The following is a 22,426-nucleotide window of genomic DNA, read 5'->3' on the forward strand; positions in this document are numbered from 1 at the left end:
TCCTGCCAATAACCTTGCCCTATAGAGTCTCCCCTACCATAAGTTTTGCAAGGTTAATAGCATCAAATGATTGCAGGAAAGTCCGATTGGCTTGGGATCTTGTTGCATGAAAGTGTCGTATTTATAAAATTATATGAGTTTTTGTCACACCTGTTTTTCTTAGCTTTTTGACTGGTTGTGGATGCTTTCCTACTGTAGATATAGAACAGACACTGTTGGTTATATTCTGTTCCTACTTTGCTAGTCTTTGCTGATGTAGTTGTGTGACTTTTATATGATATGATTTGATTTATTTTATGGTACGGTTGTCTCTACATACAGGTTCTTTGAGACAAGGAGAGCCAGATGAGACTGAAGAGGAGGGAACCATGCATTTTATGGTCAATGTAGTTCAGCCTCAGTTCAACCTTCACTCGGAGGATGCAAGGGTAGGGCTATCAATTTTATGCCAGGAGTGTTTTTATGATTATCTCCACATTCTACATCTTCAATTTTGTTTTATGTTTATGCTGTGCAATAGCTTAGAAAAGATCACAATACTTGTTTTGCAAGTTCTCTCTGACTTTTGTGGCCCTGCTTACCTCGTTTAGGGTCGATTCCTTCTCGCAGCAGCAAGTGGAAAAGTAATAGCTCGATCATTCCATTCAGTGATGCATGTAAGACCAGAAATTATAGTACAGGCCCTAAGGTCAGGCGGTGACCAGCTGTCCGGCAATATACCAGAATTGACGTGGAATAGGCGAGAATTATCAGTTATGCTAGAGCAAGTGCAGGCTCATGTTGCACCTACTGATGTTGATCCAGGTGCTGGTCTGCAATGGCTTCCGAAAATTTCAAGGGGAGCGCCAAAAGTAAAGCGAACAGGTGCTCTACTTGAACGTGTGTTTATGCCATGCACAATGTACTTCCAGTATACCCGCTGTAAAAGCGAGACAGCAGACTTAAAGGTGACATGCCTTGCTTATTCATTTGGATTTTTAAACCTTGGCATGAGGATTAAAGCTGTTACTTCTTTCAGTGCATGAAATTGGGTTTGGGAAAGGGAGGCTATTTGATATTGGCTGCTTTGTTTATAGCACTCAGAAATCTTTCTCATGGTCAGTTACATCTACACCACAGACAGTACAAGCAAGAATGACAGTTTTTCTTGAATTTGTGGTTATTTTATGAAACAAGAGACAAGCCACCAGCAACTAGATATATAACTCATGTCCAATGTTATGTATGAAAATCATGCAAAAATTCTATTAAGTTGGAAAAACCCTTCTCACATTAGTTTTGCAAATTGTCAACATGCCAAGCTCACTGCAAAAAAGTGCAGAGTGTAATTCAAATTTCAGTTCTGGTCAAGGGAGACCTTACATGTAGCATGTTTAATGGATTGATCATAGGACATGCCTATATGGATTGTCCCATGAAAAATAAGGTCCCACAACAAATAGAGGTTAAGCCTGATGTCCCAATCAGCATTTGCGTCAGATGAGCCTTAAATTAGTAATACTCACTCACATATTTGATTTCTGGAATGAAAAAGATATTACCGGATATCTGGTTTGTAAGTGGGTACTTGTGGTTTGTAAAATACTTTTAAACAGGAATTCAATTAGCGATTTTTTAAATGACGCCCCTTTGAAAAAGGAGTGCCTAAGTGAGTTATCCTACCATCCTCACTCTTGAGAAATGGTAGCCTAAAATGGGCGATTGTGCTCTAAACTTGGTGGTTAAAATTAGCCGTAACTTCATAAAATGATTATTTTGATGCATGTAACTTCATTAAATGGTGATAAATATCTAAATTATGTCTTGCCATTTTATTTGATATGCCCAATTTGGGTTTCTCAATTAAAAGATATAGGTTGTCAAAGTTTGACAGTTTTTGCCGATCAACATAGATCCCCCCTCCCCCCCCGGCCCCCAAAAAAAAGAAAAAGAAAAAAACATGATTGCCCATCTTTTTGTCCCAAGCCCAAATTATTAAAAATTTGCCTAAGAAGAAAAACACCGAGTTCAATTCACATTTCATGAGGCTGGAGATTGAGAAGCCTATAGCTCAAGATCTTGGCCAGTACTTGGATAGATACAGTACACACTCTGATGGCCATATGGGCGACCATGCAGGGATCCTCTTGAGCAGCCTCCTCTAGGAGAGTTACTTTTCTCAGGGATTGGAGAGACTCTCCCTTCCTTGCTGAGACTTCTACAGGGTTGAGTTGGCATTTTCAGCCTCAGTCTTGGTTTCTTTCTACCTCATTCTTTTGAGGTGTTTTTTATTACATGCTTAGCATGTTGTATTTCCGCACAGAGCTTCCTCTAGCGAGTTTCTTTCTTACTTAATAGACGTCTCTTTTTTGCCTTTAAAAAAAAAAGAAAAAAAAGAAGCGAAATGTGCTGATTATTTAGAGTCTCTTTTGTTTTTTTTTTTTGGGGGGGGGGGGAGGGAGTGACGGGGGGTAACCAAGCTCTTGGTAATCAATGTTGATTCTTCTTTAATTGTTACTGAGATTTCTCTGCTGCACTCTTTTAACTGCTGTTGCAAAATGTGGTTGTAATTGCAATAGTTGCCAATTATTTTGGATGGGAAAAGTATAACTTGAAAGGCTTGTGATGGCTATGGATTGGAATGTCTAGAGAATTGACAGGTTCACAGTAAAGGTGGCCTGATAGAGGATTATAATTTGAAAGGCTTGTGATGGCTATGGATTGTTGGAATGTCTAAAGATTTGTGCACAATCAATTTTGTTTTAGATAGTCAAATCAAAGAGAAGAAGAAAATGTAATTTTACTCAATCTTTGTCATCAACTTAAGTTAATGTCCTGATTTTCCAACCATGGCTGCTGTGCATAGTCTGTGCAGGTGAAGCCACTTAAGGAATTGTCATTTAATTCTCCAAATATTACAGCCACTATGAATTCTCGTCAATTTCAAGTCATGGTCGATATTATCAGCAATTTGCTTCTTGCAAGGCTCCCAAAGTAAGCATCCTTTTCTCATGATTGAGTTTACTCTTTTCTTTTAGAGAAATCATAGACACTCAGCATGTTGGTCTATGTCAAAATCTATAAATAATAACGTGGATTTGTTGTATATTGAGCTTGCACTTACTGTTCATTTCTGATTATGTAAGTAGAGAGAGAGAGAAAGAGAGAGAAGAAGAGAGGAAACGGAGAGCAGAGAGGAGAGAGAGAGAGAGAGAGAGAGAGAGAGAGAGAGAGAGGAAGTGAAGAGGAGAGCTGAGAATGACCTCGGGGAGTGCAAGGAGTAGTGGGCCTTCAAGGAGAAGAGGATTGGGCACAAGTAGAAGCTTACACAAGTGAAGGCCAGCAAGAGAAGACCTTGTAATCAATGCAGCAGCTGCCAGGGATGAAGAACTCTCAGCCCGAGATGAGAAACCAGCAAATGGCAGCAAGGCGGCTGACCTAGGGCACCTCGAATTGCAGCAGCCAGCAAAGGACAGCAAGGCGGCTCAGGAAAGAGGAAGAAAGGGTCCAGCGGCAATGGAAATGAATAAAAGACAGAAAGTGTTCCGGCGGCCCTATATAAAACATAGATGAGAAATGCTTCGAATTTTGAGGGCAAAAATGCTTTAGCAAGGTACTCTAACAGACATATGCATTACTCTTCTGCTCCCTTTCAATTTCATCTAGTGCTCCTAAATCATAGAGAGTTCCTTGTTGCAAATAAAGTAATGTCTCCAGAAGCAGCTCACTTAGGGCACTCCGAAATGCAGCAGTAGGCCACAAATGTGAAAGGCGGCTGGTCTAGAGCTCATGTAGGTGTTGCAGTAGCTAGTTGGTGGCTGTAGATGCTTCGAAATGCAAAGCCAGGTCAAAATGCAGCACTTGTAGGTGGCTTCAAATACTTCGAAATGCTGGAAATGTACCTTAGAAGGTAGTCGGCTATGCAGCAGCAGCACCATAAAGGTGATTTCCGGAGATGGAAAGATCCAAAATGGCCTTGGGTGATGACACGTGCAGCTGTGCCTTGGAAAATGTGCCGAGCAGACGAATAGGCCGCCAAACAGCTGGCAATGAGCACTAGAGGGCTTGGGGTGGCTGGAAATGGCTGAGGGGTGTGACCCTGACCTGCTCTGATACCACTGTAGACTAGGGCAAGCAGTGAAGCAAATGGAGGTGGAAGCAATGGGGCAAACCGTATTGCTGTAATGAATTGCTGCAATGACATGAAAAGTACAAAGTACACCCAATATAACAAAACCGTCGGATAGGGTGTCCTAGTAGTACCAAGTGTATTAACTAACTAGTACATGTACTACTAAGTGTACCATATGTCCTAACTGCCTATATCTAAGCCTACAAGGCACATACCAAAGAATAGAAGGCACCAATGGGTAGCCCATAGAGTGGCCTACAACTCAGCAATAATAGAAGGAAAAACAATAAGGGAAGGGGAATCCAAAACAGCAACTAGGAAAAAAAGAGAGGTGATTCTTGCAAAGTATATAACACACCTATTGCTATGTGCAGGCGACATTGTCCTATTTGCAAAGGATGAACACGGACTACAAAGACACTTGGATGCTTTACATGAATTATGGAGCTTTTCCAGCATGTAAGTAACATTGCAAAGACTAAGGTTATGATCATAACACGTGTGTGGAGAGAAGAATCATACGGGAAATGAAGGCACTTTTCAGCCTACAAAGCAAATTCAACAAGTACAACATCTTGAATTGGAAAATGTAAAAATCTTCATACCTAGACTAGTGCAGACCGTCATTCTTTATGGATGCCAAGCCTCGGTGCTAGAGGCTCGTGGAAGAGTGTGGAGAGAGCACAAAGGTTTTCAATTGAAGAGCTAGGAATCAAGGTCCAAACTCCCTAGCCCACCTTACTAGCTGAAATGGGCATGCTATCACGAGAAGGGGAAGGCCTATGCCAAAACTCAGATATCTCAATACAGTAGCAAAACTGCACAAGGACAAGCTCCCCCACAAGCAATGGAAGCAACCAAACGCAAGGCTGGTACAAAACAAGAATAGAGTGGCTGGGATATTTAGGCGTTCGACACATCACAACTCTAGGATGCAACGATTGACATTAGAGAACTAGTAACTGAAAAAATCATAGGCAAACTATGGCAGGAGAAGATGGCCTTCTACAAAACAGAAATCGGCCCAATGCTGCCCTATGGGAGCCAATAATATCTCAACGAGTACATCACTCTCTTTACAGAAAGCTAATATGCCAACTACGAACCAGCTCCTATGAGCTCCAAGTAGAGATTAGTAGATGGAAAACTATGCCACTGGAGGATTGTGTTTGCAACCTCTGCCCATCAGAGACGTAGGGGACGAATACCACACACATCTCACCTACCAAGCCTAAGGCACATTGGAGTAAAGACACGTGACCTATTGTTGTTGACAACTATTTTTAGAGCTGCAACATATAATTTTTCATTAGACTCATCTTTGTCCTATAGATCCTTTCATTAGACTCACCTTTGTCCTATAGATCCTTTGGGTCTCCAACGGGCATTAATGATATGATATCATATCATTCACATGCGTGTATGTATGTGTGTGCGTGCGCGGGTGCATGGTGGTGAAAACGAGTGCAGCAACTTTGGAGCTGCAAATTTCCTCTTGCTCAATAGGTTTTCTTGTGGTGGGTGATGCTTTGGGTTATTCCCTTTGGTCAACTCTTGTTTGGCAGACACATTACTCTTGCTATTTGCCATCGATGCTTGGCTCCAAGGGAATCATTGCCTCATCTTTCTTGACATCATCCTTAGCCTCTCCAGGCTTGATTTCCCCTGCCCACATGCACCCACATACACGGGCGCGCACACACTTAAAAAAAAAAAAGAGAAATCCATGTAGCTTTATAATACAAAAAGACTGTCTCCAAAGTAGAGATCAGCCAATACAAAATCAAAAAATCTCAATATAAGACAAGTAGACAGCATAGTCTATCTGCTGAACAAACAAGCAATCATAGAGTGATTGCTCGAGTGAGATGCGAAAGTAAAAAAACATGGAAGAGGTGGACTCATCTGACCGATGCAAAGAATAAGTCGAACTCCAGTCATTGCGGGTGAATCCCAAAGAGCCAAAAAACTTTCCAAATGTAGCAAAAGGAAAGCGTGCGCAAACACGTTGCTGAATCAACACACACACACACACACTTTTTGTTAGTGAAAGCCATGATTGTTTATATTATAAGAAAAACCACCTCAAAGCGAGGAGCTAGAAATTACATCAGCTGAAAACCTCTGTCTATGCTAAATGTAGCGAGTTTGCAAGCAATCAAAAAAAGATTGTTGCAGAGAATGCTTGAAGAAAGAAAATAAAGAAAATGTTGGATCACCAAAGACTTTACAATTCCTATTCATCCACAAAGTCCAAAGTGCCTAATAACGAACCCAAACAAAGAAAAGATCAAACTCCTGAGTGCGCGGATGAAAACCAAAGAGCCAAAAGAATTTCCTAGAAGCAGGAGTCGAGAATCTCGTTCTCAACCACTGTCGAAGATAATCCAGGAACTTACGGGAGGACGGGCAAAACCAGAATAGATGAAGCACAGTCTCCTGAGAAGCCAAACATCTGCGACATACAACAGGAGCAATGTGTCTACGTGCCACACACTTTTTTTTTGTAAAATCCAGTGTATTTATATTCTCATAAATTTACAAGATGGGAAGTCTCCAAAATGGAGAGTATCCCAAAGATCAAAAACATAAAAAGAAAAGCTCTATGCAAGAAGCATGGATATCACCCTCATGGCAGGCATCATATAAGGATTGCCGCAATGAGGCTCGGAAAGATTCATATGACTGGCGACCCAAGTATGCCAAATTATGCTCATTCCAGATTGTCCAAAGAGCCCAAAATCTGACCCATGAGAGAAATAGTAAATAGTGAGACAAAGACCTCATATATCTGCCAAATAACCAAAAATGTTTCCCAAATCTGTGTCTCGGGAAACGGAGCCGAAGATGATCTGAAATTTTTCGAAGGAGGTTCCTAGAACACAGGCAGTGCCAAAGCAAATGAGGGATAGTCTCTGAAGGAGCTCGACATCGTAAACATGTGGATGGTGCAATGTGACGTTTGGCAAGTGTGATTCCCACTGACAAAGTGCCGGTCATGCATCTCCAAAGAAAAAGTCTTTGTTTCAAAGGCATTTTATACTTCCATAATATCCGGAGATTCTTCCGCCACCATGAAAGGGGCTTCCTGACATGCCACAGAGTATTAGCATATTGCTGAATCCATGGAGCAGGCCGAAGAAGCCTGTAGGCTTTGATGGAAGTCAAGACAGGCAGAGGAACAAGATGAGAGCATGTAGCAGAGGGTTGCAATTGCCAATCCATCAGCCTGTCTGTGCCAGCTACAGGAGGAACAAGGAGAAGAGGATGTAACAAATCAGCAGTTTTCTTCCATATCGACCTATGATGCATTCCCAATGCATAGGAAGCAGTGGCCTGAGGAAAAGATAAGACATAGCCCTGATCATCTACCACATCATTTATGTATCTAATTCCCAATTTCATGAGATTATATGCCCGAACAGGTTCCTGTAAAGCAAGTGGAATGTCAAAGATGATACTCTAATGAATACTTTCTTTCCTCATCGAGTTTGTCCCCGAGCAGTTATCGGGAGTCCATTTGACCTTAGAAAGTACTTGTTTCCAGTCAAGTATCAGAGCAGTAGAGAAAGGACAGCCAGGTATCTTCCCTACAAATCTCCCAATGACAACCTCCCAATGATCAGTAGTCCAATGGCCATAAGCAGATGTCCTCATGTTGACACACATGGATGCTATCATACAAGTCCATGGCTGCTGTTGACGGAAAAAAGTACGGAGCATAGTCGCCTTCCTTGCAAGTACATGATATCTTATATTGAGAACATTAAGTCCACCATGCATCCTAGGAGAGCACACCATTTCCATCTTCATCAGTCTCAATGCTTTCACAGCAGTTTTTGTCCTCCATAAAAGCTCCATATCTTGAGACATAAAGGCTGAAATATCTCTGGGGGACCAATGTAACAAAGGCAAAAAGAACTGAACATAGGACATTACAATGGACTGTACTATTCTGAGCCTGACATGAAGTGGCAAAGTAGAAATTTTCCAATATTCCAGTTTATGTTGAAGTCTTTGAAAGATCCATTTTAACTGCTGCTTCCTGGTGATATGCCATCCTATAGGATATCCCAAATGCCTGACTACATCTTTGGAATGCACCACCTGACCTGGCCAGAGAATAGAATGCCAGTCACATTGTTTCAGGGGAAGCAATTTAGATTTGTCAAAATTGACATGCAATCCCGCTGCTAATCCATACAATGATAGGGTGGTCATAAGCATATGAACTTCCCAGGGAGAATTTTGTGGCATAAAGAAGGAATCATCAGCATATGCTTGTGCCCAAAAAGATGCAGCCCCAGGGATTTTAAGAGCAATCATTTGTCCTATGTTTGTAAGATGATCAAGATACATCAAGAGGGGATGGGTCGCAATAGCATAGAAGAGAGCACTAAGAGGGCAGCCTTGTCGAACTGATCTCCCCAATGTCCATGATCGAGATAGATGACCCCCAAGAATGCACTGAGAAGTAGAGCTAGAATAAAGCCAATAAACTACATTTGCTATCTTGGGACCAAAGCCCAACTTTGTCATGACTTGAGAGATAAAATCCCATTGAACAGTGTCAAATGCCTTAGCAATGTCTACCTGCAATATGAGCACATCTTGATGCGAATACTTAGCATATTTAATTGCAGTCAATGCATTTGAGATATTGTCATGGATTTGTCTTCGCGGCATAAACCCATACTAATGAGGATGAAGGCCTGCATTCAATATCCCGTGAAGCCTATACACAATCATTTTGGCAATGAGTTTGTAAACTACAGGCATCAAAGTAATAGGCCTCCAATCTGACATATGGTCACACAGATGTTTTTTGGGCACAAGTTTGATTATGCCATGCTTCCAAAAGGGCAGCAAGTGATTTTCTTGCCAGGCAACATTGATCATTTGCAAAAGGACATCTTTCAGATCATCCCAAAAAGAAATATAAAATTCCACCGTTAGACCATCCCAACCAGGGGACTTGTATTTGCTGAGGTGGGACAATGCATTATCAAGTTCTGTGTCAGTAAAAGGTCTCTCCAATGTTAGTGCATCATCCATTTCCACTATTTCATAAACATATTGAAGAAATTCAATCCTTGCATCAGTCACTTGATTTGATGGGGAACCAGGAGCAGAGAACAATTGCTGGAAATAATTTTGGCATTCATCTTGGAGATCAGAGAAAGAGTGCGTCCAAGAGCCATCTATCTTCCTTACCCTTAGACATGAGTTTTTCTTTCGAGTAGCATGCAGGCCTTGGAAGAAGGCTTTTGATGAGCAGACCTTATCCATGAGAGGCTTCATTCTTGCTCTAATTTGCCATTTGTGCAATTTCCTCTGATCATTATCATTCAGTTTGATCCGAGCATGTGAAAGGGAATCATTTTCAGATTGAGAGAGAGGTCTGAAATGTGAAAATTCAGTCGATTGTTGTGCTGTCCTTTTTGCCCATTTAACCTCTTTCCTCCATTTAGTCATATGCCAGTTTCCATACTCCCTAATGACATTCTGTATACGAGAGACAAAACTGTCCCAAGCATAATCCATGTCCTCCTGGGCATGCAAAGGCAAGGGATGAATGGCAAGTCTGATCATTTGCTGGAAATATTGATGTCGGAGATAAGCCTAATTAACATGCAGTAATCTACTGGAAAGAGGTCGCAAATCATCCAGTGGCATACCAAGTTGCAGATTCATCCATAATGGGGCATGGTTGACAAGCCCAATGAGAAATCGATGAGGAGATGAGGGCTAATATTGTTGTGGGTAAAACAAATACCATGTGTCAAGCCTTGCCCAGTACGTAGTAAATGTATTATGATGAAAAGTATATCCAGTCACTGACCCTTGGGGAAGCAGCCATAAATCTTCAGCATGCACAGAAAGAAGCATGCTATCCCATTTCTGCCTTTCCGATGATAACATATGAGATCTTGAAGTGGTGTTATCTCTCGGTAGAGGAGAATTGTTTAAATCTCCACAGATAAATGCATTAGATCTCCATGGATATTTGCTTAAAGAATCCCATAAGGAAGCCCTCATGGCAGAGGTTTGGGAGGCATAAACTGATGCAAACTCAAGAATATCACCATTGACATTACATTGTATGACCATCCATCTGCCACTGCTGTCATTGGAGGCCAACTGAGGCTCCAGCTCATGTCTGACCATTATGCATACACCTGAGTAGGTAGTGGTACCAGCATAATATATGTCATAACCGCCAAAGTAATCATGATGACCAGCCTTAGAGTGCTGATTATGCTCTTGTAAACAAACAACATCGGGCTGCATTTTATGTACATAATTCCAGAAAAGCCTCCACTTTGAGACATTGCAGAGGCTCTGTACATTGTATGTAAAGCACTTAAGTGTTTGATGCATGAAAGAGATATATACAGAAAGGTATAAATATGAAAACAAGATATCAGAGAGGCAAAGCCTCTGCCCGCATGGGCTGCATGCCTTCATGGTCCATGAAAGATATAACATTCTCCCCTTCTTCAGAATCACATATGGGGATGCCCTTCTTCAAAACCCCCACCCAATTTTGAAGGACAGGAGCTGAAGTGGAAGCCTGTCCTGGTGTGGGAGAAGAGGCATCCCATTGACGAGATTGAAAGGGGCGTTGCTTCAATACAACCACCTTCTTAGGCTGTTGAAAGCCATCCCTATCATTTCCCACAGATTCCTTCATCTTCTCTTTTTCTTTTTCTTTTCCTTTTCCATCAAATGATTGCACCTGATTGATTGGTTTGGCATTCTTTGCTCCATTTCTATTTGCTGTCTTAGCTTGCAAATTCTCATTTTTTTCCCGTGTCTGGGGTGGTAATGCATTGGGAGGGGGCTGATGTAGAACCATTGGGCATTCAGAGGCTAGGTGCCCAAACTTGTGCAGACAAAACAAGCTCTTGCAAACACCCCCCATTTCATATCAAAATACTTTTTTCCCAATTGCACTCCCTCAACTTCCACTGCAATAGAAGGAGGGGTAGGTGAATCCGTGTCCTAGAGAATGCAGAACCTGTTGCGGTTTCCCATAGGACGTGGAGGACAAATGACCTGTCGCAAAGTAGCAGCCAGGCCAGGCAATTCTTCGTGCATATAGTCTGGGAAATTAACAACCTCAACCCATACAGGACAATGATGTCGTATGAGGCTTTGATAATCCTTGTTTGGGGACCAAGGCATAGCATGAACCATTTGCTTCCCATAAAAGAGGGGAGAAAGCTCAAGTAACCTCTGCTTGCATAAAGCATCCGATAAATGCACCTCATAAAAGCCTCTGTTGCAAAATATACTCCCTCTACAAAGCATCCTCCAAGGATGGACTTAATCCACTGTGCTATATCACTGGCTGCTGGGATTCTTCCTGGAAAGAAAATTATAACCGTAGTTTGAGATAATTTCCTGAGAGGATTCACAAGGGAGGGCAATTTCAATTTGTACGTGACCTATGGAACTGGTTTGCCCCATTCCTGTCGTGACTGCTGAAAGTCATCCTTGAGGGTATCAAACACATATTGAGCTTCCATAGTAAGTTCATCATCTTGTGCTGCAGGCTGTGAAGAGCGGTGCTTAGCTTCTGCAGTTCTTTCTTTGCGAGCATATGTACTAACATCCGAACCTGAAGCCATGATTGAAGGAAGACAAGGCAAGAGGGACTGTATGGAGGAGTAGAGAATCAGAAACAAGCGAGTCACAGGAGGGTACAGAGAAGCACGAGAGCAAGAACTTGATACTGTATGGAGAGGAAACGGGTTTGTATGGGCAAAACCAGGCTGTACGATGGTACTGTCAGGGCTGTACGGAAAAGAGAAGATTGTACGGGAAAAAGAGCGGAGCTGTACGGAAGAGGCTGTACGGGAAAGGGCAGACTGTACGGGCGTGGCTATACGGGAGAAAGTGAAACTGTAGGGAGACACAAGGGGAGCTGTACGGACGTACGGAAAAAAAGTTGTAGAAAAAAAAACGACGATGCAGAGAGGCGGGAGCTACGTGCAAAGCTGCGCAGAGGTAGGCTAACGTTGGCGTAGGTGGTCATACGGCCATACGAAAAACGTACGGTGGCTGTACGATTGTACGGTCAGCAAGGGCGACTGCACGGGGGCTTTGGCAAGGGTGAACAGCAGAGGCCCGCTCTCTCTCTCGATGCTCTTCACACACACTCTGTGCACACACACTTTTTTTTTTTTGTGGGAAGAAATCTTTTATTGCTGTAGAATAATTACATTCATAGTTACTTCAAAAACGAAGTAGCTACTACTCAACTGAAGATCTCAGTATAAGCTGTATACACATCCTGATCAATCAAACGAGTCTGAAAGCAATCATAGAATGATTGTTGCAAAGATCGTTTGAAAAAAAGAAAAGATGAAAATAGTGGATCACCAAAGACTCTATGATTTTTGTCCATCCATAAAGTCCATAGGGTCAAATAGCGCACCCATACAAAAAATAAATCAAAACCCTATCTCTGCGGATGAAAGCCAAACAACTAGAAAATTCTGCCAAAAGTAACAGTAGGAAATCGCTGTCGAAGCCTCTGTCTGATGAGAGCAATGAGATCAGAAGTATTTGGACAGGACCAAAAGATATGAAACACTGATTCAGTAGAGTGCTGCATCTGTGACAAACAGCTGAAACAATATGTCTGTGTGCGAGTAACTGTCCGGATGGAAAAATGCCAAGGAGAACTCGCCATAGGAAAAGCTGTTGTCGAAGAGGGACTTTGTAATGCCAAAGGAGGCGCAGCATTTTTTGCCACCACTTCATTGGGCGATCCATATGCCAAATAGTATTTGCTCTGTGGGAAATCCAAGGTGGAGGTAATAACACTTTATACAGTGATGACACTGTGATATGTGAGAGCTTCAAAGGACGGACGTATAAGGAAGGAGAGCGTAAAATCCAATCCTCAAGCCGATTCTGAAGCTCCAAATGAGGTACCGGCAAGTACGGTTGGAGCATTGCTAAAATTTTATGCCATAAAGGACGATAGTGAGCTCCCAAACCATACTTGCGAGCAGCCATAGAAAAAGATAAAATTGTGCCATCATCTTGAAGTACATCCGCCACAGATGAAATGCCTTTGATGGAGAGAAAATAAGAACGTCTGGGTACTTGTATGGCCAACGGAGGGTGGAATACTTTAGACCAAAAAATATTCTCTACCCTCAAAGAGTTGCCCGACAGAGAGTCCCTGCCATGTCATTCCAAGTGGGATAAGATGTGTTTCCAATCAAGAAGCAGACGAGAGACAAAAGGGCAGCCTCTGATCTTGCCTTGGATAGAGCCAAATATGAAATCCCACTGAGTTGGCTGCCAATGCTCAAATGCGGAAGTATGAATATGTAATAAGAGAGAGCGGATCATTAAAGCCCACGGTTGATCTCCTGCATAAACTGCAACATCATTTTTCCTCTGTGAGCAAGTAAATGCATGTGAATATTTAGAATGTTCAGACCCCGTGCATCTTTGGAGAACAGAGACGATGCATAGAGAGTAATCTGAGACTTTTCTTGCCATGTTTTGAACGCCAGAAAATTTCCATGATAGCTGACATAAATGAAATCAGATGTGCCTTAGTGAACATAGTGAGAGGCAGATAAAATTGTATGTATGCTATCAAAATGGATTGTGTGATTCGCAGACGAACATGTAATGGCCAAGTTGCAAGCTTCCAATATTCAAGTTTTGCCCTTAACTTTACTAGCACCCAATCAGTTTGTTGTGAACGGGTAAGTCCCCAGCCTAGAGGATAACCAAGATGTCGAATGAATTGAGAAGCGGGGACAATTTCTCCAGGCCACAGAAGGTTGTGCCATTCCTGTGCATGTAACGGCAGCAATTTTGATTTTTGAAAATTTACCCGAAGGCCAGCAGCCAAACCATATGTGGAAAGAGCATGCATAATCATGGACAGATCAGCGAATGAGTCATCAGCATATGCCTGAGCAATCATGCTGCGACTTCCAAGAATCTCCAAACCGTGCAACTGGTCAGTGTCCAAGAGGTGATCCAGATATTGAAGCAGTGGATGAGTGGCTATGGCAAAAAGTAAAGCACTCAGGGGACATCCTTGCCTGACAGAGCAAGCAAGAGTCCAGGATGGAGAAATATCGCCTGAGAGTATGCAGGCAGCTTCACTATCTTGATATAGCCAAGTAATGAGTTGCTGCATTTTTGTGCCAAACAATGCTTGCATAGTCGATGAAATAAAATCCCACTGAACAGTATCAAAGGCTTTGGCAATATCAAGTTGCAATAACAAAACATCCTGCTGTGTGTATTTGGCATATTCAATTCCAATGTAGGCATTAGCAATGTTATCGGTGATATGCCTGCACGGGACAAAGCCATATTGAGCAGGATGCAACCCATCATGTAAAATCCCCTTTAGCCGATCGACAATCATTTTGGTGGTGACTTTGTAAATTACTGGCATAAGAGTGATAGGTCTCCAATCTGCCAAAGACTCACAAATTTGTTTTTTGGGAAGGAGTTTAACAAGACCTCTCTTCCATGTGTCCGGCATTTTCTGATTTTGCCACGCAGCATTCACCATATATAGCAATGAATGCTTCAAAATAGGCCAGTATGCTAGAAAAAACTCGACTGTTAAACCATCCCATCCAGGGGATTTCCATCTGCCACATGATTTGATCGCATCTGACAGTTCCCTCTCAATAAAGGGTTCCTCCAATTCCAAAGCTTGAGTAGGGGAAATGATAGGAGAAACATGTTGCAACAGTAAATTTCGTGCAAGCAAAATCTGTTGCGAGGGAGGAACTGCAGAGCCAAATTGCTGAGAGAAATGATGCACACAAACAGAAGCAAGCTGTGACCGTGAAGTAGTCCATGATCCATCTGGCATAAGCACTCCGCAAATTTCTGTTTTGATTCTCCTCTGATGTAAACTTTTGAAAAATTCTTTGGAAGAGCAGCCTTTATCTGTAAAGGCTCTTTGTCTTGCTCTAGTCTCCCATTTTGCCAGTTTCCTGTGATCATTTAGCTTAAGACAATGTCTGGCCTGGCATAGTGTTGTGTGCTCATGCATGGACAATGGCCGATGATGACTGAGTTCAGTGAGGTCTTGACGAGTAGATTTGGCCTGAGCAATGGTTTCCCTCAGGGTCTTCATGTAAGACTTGCCATAAGCTCTAATCACCGCTTGCATTTTAGAAATAAAAGAATCCCAGGCACCATCAACATGAAGATGGCTGCTAGAGGAGAGACAATGAGCTGCTTCAATAAACATTGCCTTGAAATCAGCATGTTGCAAATAACTATTATTTATGATTAGATGTCTCCTGTGTGGTAATCTATCATCTGGCATATTATGAAAAGATAACCGCAACCATAGTGGTGCATGGTCTGAATGAACAAAGGCATAGTCAATCCACATTTTGCATGTGAAATCGCCATTTTGTTGGGGAGCAATATTATACCAACGATCCATACGTGCCTGATAGGCAGAAAGAGCATTATGTTGAAAAGTGTAGCCTGGTGACAAAGGCTGTAATTCCTTCCAAAGGTCAACCAGATCCAGATGCAGAAGTAGTTGAGACCATGCATGCCTTTCAGGAGATAACATATGGTCATGTCTGGAGGTGTTGTCTCCCTGTTGTGGAGCATTATTGAAATCTCCACATATGTAGGCATGATATCTCCACGGATATTGTTGCATGGCATCCCAAATTGCAGTTCTTTCTCTAGAGGACTGAGGTGCATAAACTGAAGCAAATTCAAACACCTCTCCTCTAATAATGCATTGGAGAACAAGCCATCTGCCTTTGTTGTCATTTAATGCAATGATTGGTTGAAGCTCATGTTTGATCAGAAGGACAACTCCTGAGAAAGAGTGCTCCCCAGCATAGAAAATATCATATCCACAGTAGTGTCCTGTCTTGCCTGCATAAATATGTTGGTTGTGTTCTTGTAATGCCACTATGTCAGGCTGAAATCTGTTGATGTACAGCCACACAGATTTCCATTTCCTACTGTCACAGATGCCCTGGACATTGAGTGTAAAACATTTGATGTGAGCAGTCATATATACAGGTATTTATAGTAATGTAACAATTATTTACAGCAGCAAAATTTATGAGGTCAGCCTTGCATTTCTATCTCAGGGTCGAGGCCTCGCCCCTGAGAAGAAGTAGCCGCCTGAGAAGTAGACAGCAAAGCAGCAACCTCTTCTTCAGGGAAGAGTGTTCTGCTGGCTGTTACTGCAGCCCATGTAATCCCAATTCCTGTATTTATCTCTGGGGTATTTCCGCTAGAAGATGCACCATTCCAAGTGCGGGGGGGTGGAATTCTTCGAGCAGAAATAACTTTTCTTGGACTTTGCCAGCCATTAGTTGAAGGTTGCTGTCCTTTGGTTGAGGATTGAATAACAGGAGGTGAATGTGAAGTGAGATTCTCATTGGGAGCCACTAGAGCTTTGCCTTTATCCTGACTCCCAGCAGGCTGTCTATTGCTTTTTTTTTTGTTGGCCACTAGAGTGGGAACATCTTTAGTAGGCATGGAAACTGGCAAAGTGGCACGAGGCATTTTATGTTGATTCATTGGACACTGTGAAGCCATGTCTCCAAACTTTTTGCATTCAAAACAGGCCCCTGCAAATAAACCCCATTTGAGTTTATAAAAAGCACTTCCCATGTTCACATTATTCACTGTGACTGAATAAGAGTCCGGTGTGGGATTGTCAGTATCCCAGAGAATGCAAAATCTGTTTGAGTTGCCATTTGGCCGTGGTGGGCAAACCACTTTACCTAAAGATGCTGCAATTTTAGGCAAAAGCGAGGCCATACATTGGGAGAAATCAACAGCTTCAACCCAAACCGGGCATCTGTGTCGGATTAAAGCCTGAAAATCCCTTGTGGGAGACCATGGCAAGACATGCACCATTTGCTCCCCTGGCTGCATAGTGTACTTTATGAACAAAAGAACCAGCCAATGTGCGTGTCAGCCAGTTGCCTATCTCTGCAGCAGGGGGCATCCGGCCTGGAAAAAATAATATGACTGCATTCTTGGCATATTCCTTGACTGGATCGACAATTTCATCGACCTCAACCATGAGGCCAATTGAAGGAACCGAGTCTTTCCACTCTTTTCTCGTATCTGCAAATCCTTCATGCATTACATCATATACCAGTTGAGCCTCAAGAGTCTCATGCATCGGGTCATTTTCACCCTCAACCTGCTTTTGCTTCTTGCAGGGAGCCGAGTGCTCCTTTTGAAACGTTTTTTCATATGAATACTCTGCCATGACTTTGAAAGAAAGGGAGCTTGAGAATGAAGTACCTGTAAAAGAGTAGTGAAAGCCAAAAAAAACTAGTCCCAAAGAAATATTCATAGGAAGTCCATCAGAGAGGATAAAGAAGAGTATAGTTGGGAAGGAGATAGTAGAGGGAATTGTAAAATTTAGGCTGGAATACTAGACTGTTAGAGAAGACAGCGGGGCCCAAAAAACTCCAAGGATTTGTACGGCAGGAAGTACGGGAACTGTACGGATGGAACTGCACAGAGGGGACAAACGTACGGAAAAACCTGTAAGAAGAAGGTACCGGGCTGTGTACGTGAAATTGCAGAGGGGAACCACACACGCACACACGCGCACACACACACACACACACACACACTTTTTTTTTTTTTGGTAAAACCAAGATACTTATATTATGATACATTCATTTACATCTGGGCAGAGCTCAAAAGAGAGCCAAAGCCCTATCCATCAAAAGCAGTAAAAGAAAAGCTGAATACAAGAAAGATCTAAATCTTCCTCATGTAAGGCATCATATAAAGACTGCCGCAATGAGGCTCGGAAGAACTCATATGGCTGCTGAAGTGGAGAATTCAGATATGCTTGATTGCGCTGTAACCAGAGGGTCCATAAAGCCCAGTATCTAATCCAGTGGAAGAAAAGAGAATATTGTGATAAAGAAGCTGATAGTTTGCCATATATCCAGAAAAACCTGTAGAACCTGTGAGCTGGGAATCTGAGAGATAAGAAAAAGGAGATTCTGTCAAGGAGGTCTCTGGAATACGAACAAAACCACAGTAAATGCGGAATACTCTCAGATGTAAGATGATATCTTGGACAAAGGGGCGAAGCTATCCTTCTTTGAGCCAATTTCACCCCTACTGGAAGAATACCAACAATACATTGCCATAGAAAGAGTCGTTGCTTCAAAGGCATTTTCAATTTCCATATCAAATGCAATCTTCCTTTCCACCAGGCTAAAGACTTGTTCAAATGCCATAGAGAATTAGCATGATGGGCAATCCAGGGAGGAGGTAATATCAAACGATAAGCCTGTATAGAAGTCAATAAATTCAAAGGCTTAGAGGATATGCTTGTATTTGAAGAGCAAAGATGCCAATCTTGAAGCCTGTCTCCGACATTCAATGTCGGAATTGGAAGCAGAGGGAGTAAGAGATCAGCAATAGCTTTCCAAATGGGTCGATTATGCATCCCCAAATTGTATCGTCGACATGCTACTGGAAAAGTGAGAATATTTCCTTGCATATCCACTACATCATCAATGAACCGGATACCCATTTTCATAAGATTGTAAGCTCTGATGGGTTGTTGAACAGCAAGGGGAGAGGAAAAGACAGCACTCCAATGGATACTTTCCATTCTGAGTGAAGAAGCTAAAGAAGCAGGATGGGGAGACCATTTGATGTGAGAGAGTACTTGCTTCCAGTCCTGAATCAAGGAATTAGAGAATGGACAACGAGGGATTTTACCTTGCAATTTGCCAAGCACCACTTCCGATGGATCAACTAGCCAGTGTCCATAAACATTAGTGCTCATCTGTCCACACAAAATTGCCAACATGATAGACCAAGGCTGCTGTTGTTCAAAACAAGTCTTGAGCATAGTGATCTTTCTTGCCAACACATGAAATTTGATGTTGATTATATTCAAACCACCATGCATTCTTGGTGAGCAGAGCAAATCCATTTTGAGCAGCCGTAAAGCTTTTTTATGAAGCTTTGTTTTCCAAAAAATCTCCATGGCTTGAGACATAAAGGAAGTGAGATCTCGAGATGACCAGTGTAATAGAGGAAGATAGAACTGGACATAAGCTAGAACAATAGACTGGACAATTTGAAGCCGTACATGCAGAGGCCAAGTGGAGATCTTCCAATATTCTAATTTGTTCTGAATTTTGTTTGCCACCCAGGACATTTGTTGCTTATTGCTGATTTTCCAGCCAATGGGATAGCCCAAATGTCTTACTATATTTTCAGGATAAACAATCTGGCCTGGCCACAAGATAGCATGCCAGTCACAATGCTTGAGTGGCAAGAGTTTTGATTTCTGAAAATTAATTTTAAGACCAGCTGCCAGCCCAAATTCTGAAAGGGTATCCATCAAGAGGCGAATCTCCAAAGGACTATTCTTTGGCATGAAGAATGAATCATCTGCATAAGCCTGTGCAAGGAAGGGGCGTGAAGCAGAAATCTGAAGCCCCTCTAGCTGTCCAGTATCAACCATGTGATCCATATAAAGTAGCAAAGGGTGTGAAGCAATGGCATAGAGCAAAGCACTGAGACCTGTCGAACTGAGCGTTCGAGAGTCCAAGACGCAGACAAATGATTACCAATAAAGCATTGAGCAGTGGAATCTGAGTAAAGCCAATATATGACATTAACTAGATTTGGCCCAAAACCAAGTTTTAACATGATTTGAGAAACATAATCCCACTGTACTGTATCAAAAGCCTTAGCCACATCCACCTGCATGACCAACACATCCTGTTCTGAATATTTTGCATATTCCATTGCGATGATAGTGTTAGAGATATTGTCATGTATGTGCCGTCTAGGAACAAAACCATATTGCCTGGGATGAAGGCCTTCATGAAGGATATCCTTTATCCGATGTACCAACATCTTGGCAATCAGTTTGTATATAACCGGCATCAAAGTGATGGGTCTCCAGTCGTCCACACACACACACACACACACACACACTTTTTTTTTGGTAAAATCCATTGTATTTATATGCTCATGAATTTACAATATGGGAAGTCTCCCACACACTAGCAAAAAACTCCGAAAGAGAGCCCGATAGAAGAACTCAAAAACAAGTAGAGAACACTTCAAGGCAAGTAGCATCCAAATCCCTTGCAGCAAGACTGTCATGTAAAGACTGCTTAAGGGACATTCTGAAGAAAATATATGCCTGAGGAAACTGTTGACCCATCCTAGAATGCAGTCTCTGTGTCCAGATGGTCCATAATACCCAAAAGCGAGTCCAATGAAAGAAAAGGAGTAGTGGAGACATCTGAGATGAGCAGCATCCAAACATCCAGAAAAGTTTCCCAAATCTGATAGAAGGGAACCGAAGCCGCAGTAAATGAGAAACATGAGTGATCAATGTGCGAGAGTGCGGGCAAAACCATAATAAGTGAGGAACTGTCTCGCGGGGATGAGAGCAACGGGGGCAGAAAGGAGAAGCAATGCGGCGAGCTGCCAATTTCACCCCAATGGAAAAGGCTCCCACTATACATCTCCAAAAGAAAAGCCTCTGTTTCAATGGCAATTTGGTTTTCCAGATTTTCATGAGACGGGATTGCCACCAAGATAAAGGCCTATCCAAATTCCAAAGAGTGTTGGCATGCTTGTCAATCCATGGCTGTGGAAGAAGAAATCTGTAAACCTTCGAGGAGGTCAGATTGTGTATCGAGAGTGTATGTGTAGCAGGAGGTATGGAAGTCAAATTCCAGTCCATTAATCTGTCCTGTGCAAACAGTGGAGGAACCGGAACAAATGGCTGCAACATAGTTGAAAGTGTTCTCCAAATGGATCTATGATGCAGACCCAAGGAGAATGTCCTGCAAGCTTGTGGAAATGAAAGTGTATAGCCTTGTTGATCCACAACATCACCAACAAATCTTATGCCCAATTTCATGAGATTATATGCTTTGATAGGTGCCTGTAAAGCGAGAGGCGATGCAAACACCTTGCTCCAATGGATGCTTTCCAATCGAAAAGAATTGCCATGATGAGAGGAAGCACCTGTCCATTTTGCATATGAAAGAATTCGCTTCCAATCATGAAGAAAAGCAGTAGAAACAGGGCAACCAGGAATTTTTCCCTGAAAGGTAGATAAAACTGCTTCCCAGTGATCTGTAATCCAATGCCCATATGCATGGGAAGCCATGTTTCCACACATAGCTGCTAACATAATAGCCCATGGTTGTTTTTGCTGAAAAAAATCAGCAATCATAGTGCTCTTTCTTGCCAACATATGAACCTGGAGATTGAGAATATTCAGCCCCCCATGAGTCTTGGGTGAACAAATAGACTGCATAGGTAGTAGTCGCAAAGCTTTTTTAAGAGATTTGCTTTTCCAAAATATCTCCATAGCTTGGGACATATAAGAGGCCAAATGCTTGAAAGACCAAGGAAGAAGAGGCAAATAAAATTGCACATATGCCATAATGATGGACTGTACTATCCGGAGTCGAACATGTAGAGGCCAAGTGGACAAATGCCAGTATTCCAGCTTCTTGTTGATCTTTTGAAGCACCCATTTGAGCTGTTGTTGCGGAGTAATATTCCAGCCAATGGGGTATCCGAGATGTCTGACAATAGTAAGGGAAGAGATAATGTGGCCTGGCCAAAACAGTGCATGCCAATCAGCTTCTTTCAAAGCTAGAAGTTTTGATTTCTGAAAATTGATATGCAGTCCAGCAGCTATGCCAAAATCATTTAGTGTATGCATCAAACGAGAAAGATCACTTTGAGAATTCCTTGGCATGAAGAATGAATCATCAGCATAAGCCTGTGCAAGAAAAGACTGTGCCCCTGGAATTTGCAAACCATGAAGCTGTCCTGTATCTGCCAGATAGTCCATATGCAAGAGTAACGGATGGGTAGCAATGGCATACAGTAAGGAACTAAGAGGGCAACCCTGTCTCACTGAGCGAGTCATAGTCCAGGTTCTTGACAACCCACCACCAAGCAAGCACTGTGCAGTGGCATGAGAATAAAGCCAGTAAATGATGTGGACAAGTCGAAAGCCAAATCCCAATTTTTGCATAGTTTGAGAGATGAAATCCCAATGGACAGTATCAAAAGCTTTCGCAATGTCTACTTGCAGAATGAGAACATCTTGTTTAGAATATTTGGCATACTCAATCGCAAGCAAGGCATTGGAGATATTGTCAGTGATCTGCCTTTTGGGGACAAACCCATACTGCCTAGGATGAAGTCCTGCTTGCAAGAGGAAGCGAACCCTGAGGACAATCATTTTAGCAATGAGTTTGTAAATGACAGGCATGAGGGATATAGGCC

At 42.3% G+C, this 22,426-nt stretch overlaps 2 protein-coding genes and 1 pseudogene across 2 annotated transcripts in view; 1 reads left to right on the plus strand and 2 right to left on the minus strand.

Annotated features, from left to right (window-relative positions):
* The window catches only part of SAB (HYPERSENSITIVE TO PI STARVATION 4), a 161,686-nt gene that overhangs the window by 57,139 nt on the left and 82,121 nt on the right, over window positions 1-22,426 (plus strand). The window contains exons 11-13 of the mRNA XM_087389961.1: window positions 322-428; window positions 591-947; window positions 2,855-2,973. Of these exons, the coding sequence (XP_087246087.1) occupies window positions 322-428; window positions 591-947; window positions 2,855-2,973 (583 nt within the window). The remainder of the gene's footprint in view (window positions 1-321; window positions 429-590; window positions 948-2,854; window positions 2,974-22,426) is intronic.
* LOC147891283 (uncharacterized) lies at window positions 6,692-7,972 on the minus strand (annotated as a pseudogene).
* On the minus strand, window positions 17,969-21,290 carry LOC147891284 (uncharacterized). The gene is made up of 3 exons (XM_087389764.1): window positions 21,128-21,290; window positions 18,164-18,769; window positions 17,969-18,018 (listed from the first exon to the last, which is right to left on the minus strand). The coding sequence occupies exons 1-3, from the start codon at window positions 21,288-21,290 to the stop codon at window positions 17,969-17,971; spliced, it is 819 nt and encodes a 272-aa protein (XP_087245890.1).

This window comes from Dipteris shenzhenensis, chromosome 18, assembly GCF_047967505.1.
Source record: "Dipteris shenzhenensis isolate YYH24624 ecotype China chromosome 18, Dip_SZ_1.0, whole genome shotgun sequence".
In the NCBI taxonomy this organism is placed as follows: Eukaryota; Viridiplantae; Streptophyta; class Polypodiopsida; order Gleicheniales; family Dipteridaceae; genus Dipteris; species Dipteris shenzhenensis.

Excerpts from the sequence above, each read along its gene's own strand:
- LOC147891284 (XM_087389764.1), bottom strand. The coding sequence starts at position 21,290 with ATGGCTTCCCATGCATATGGGCATTGGATTACAGATCACTGGGAAGCA. Across the intron at positions 18,770-21,127 it reads AGGTGCTTCCTCTCATCATG|CTTCTTCACTCAGAATGGAA; the intron begins GCAATTCTTTTC and ends CTGCTTCTTTAG. Across the intron at positions 18,019-18,163 it reads TCCGCATTTACTGTGGTTTT|ATACTGGGCTTTATGGACCC; the intron begins GTTCGTATTCCA and ends CCACTGGATTAG.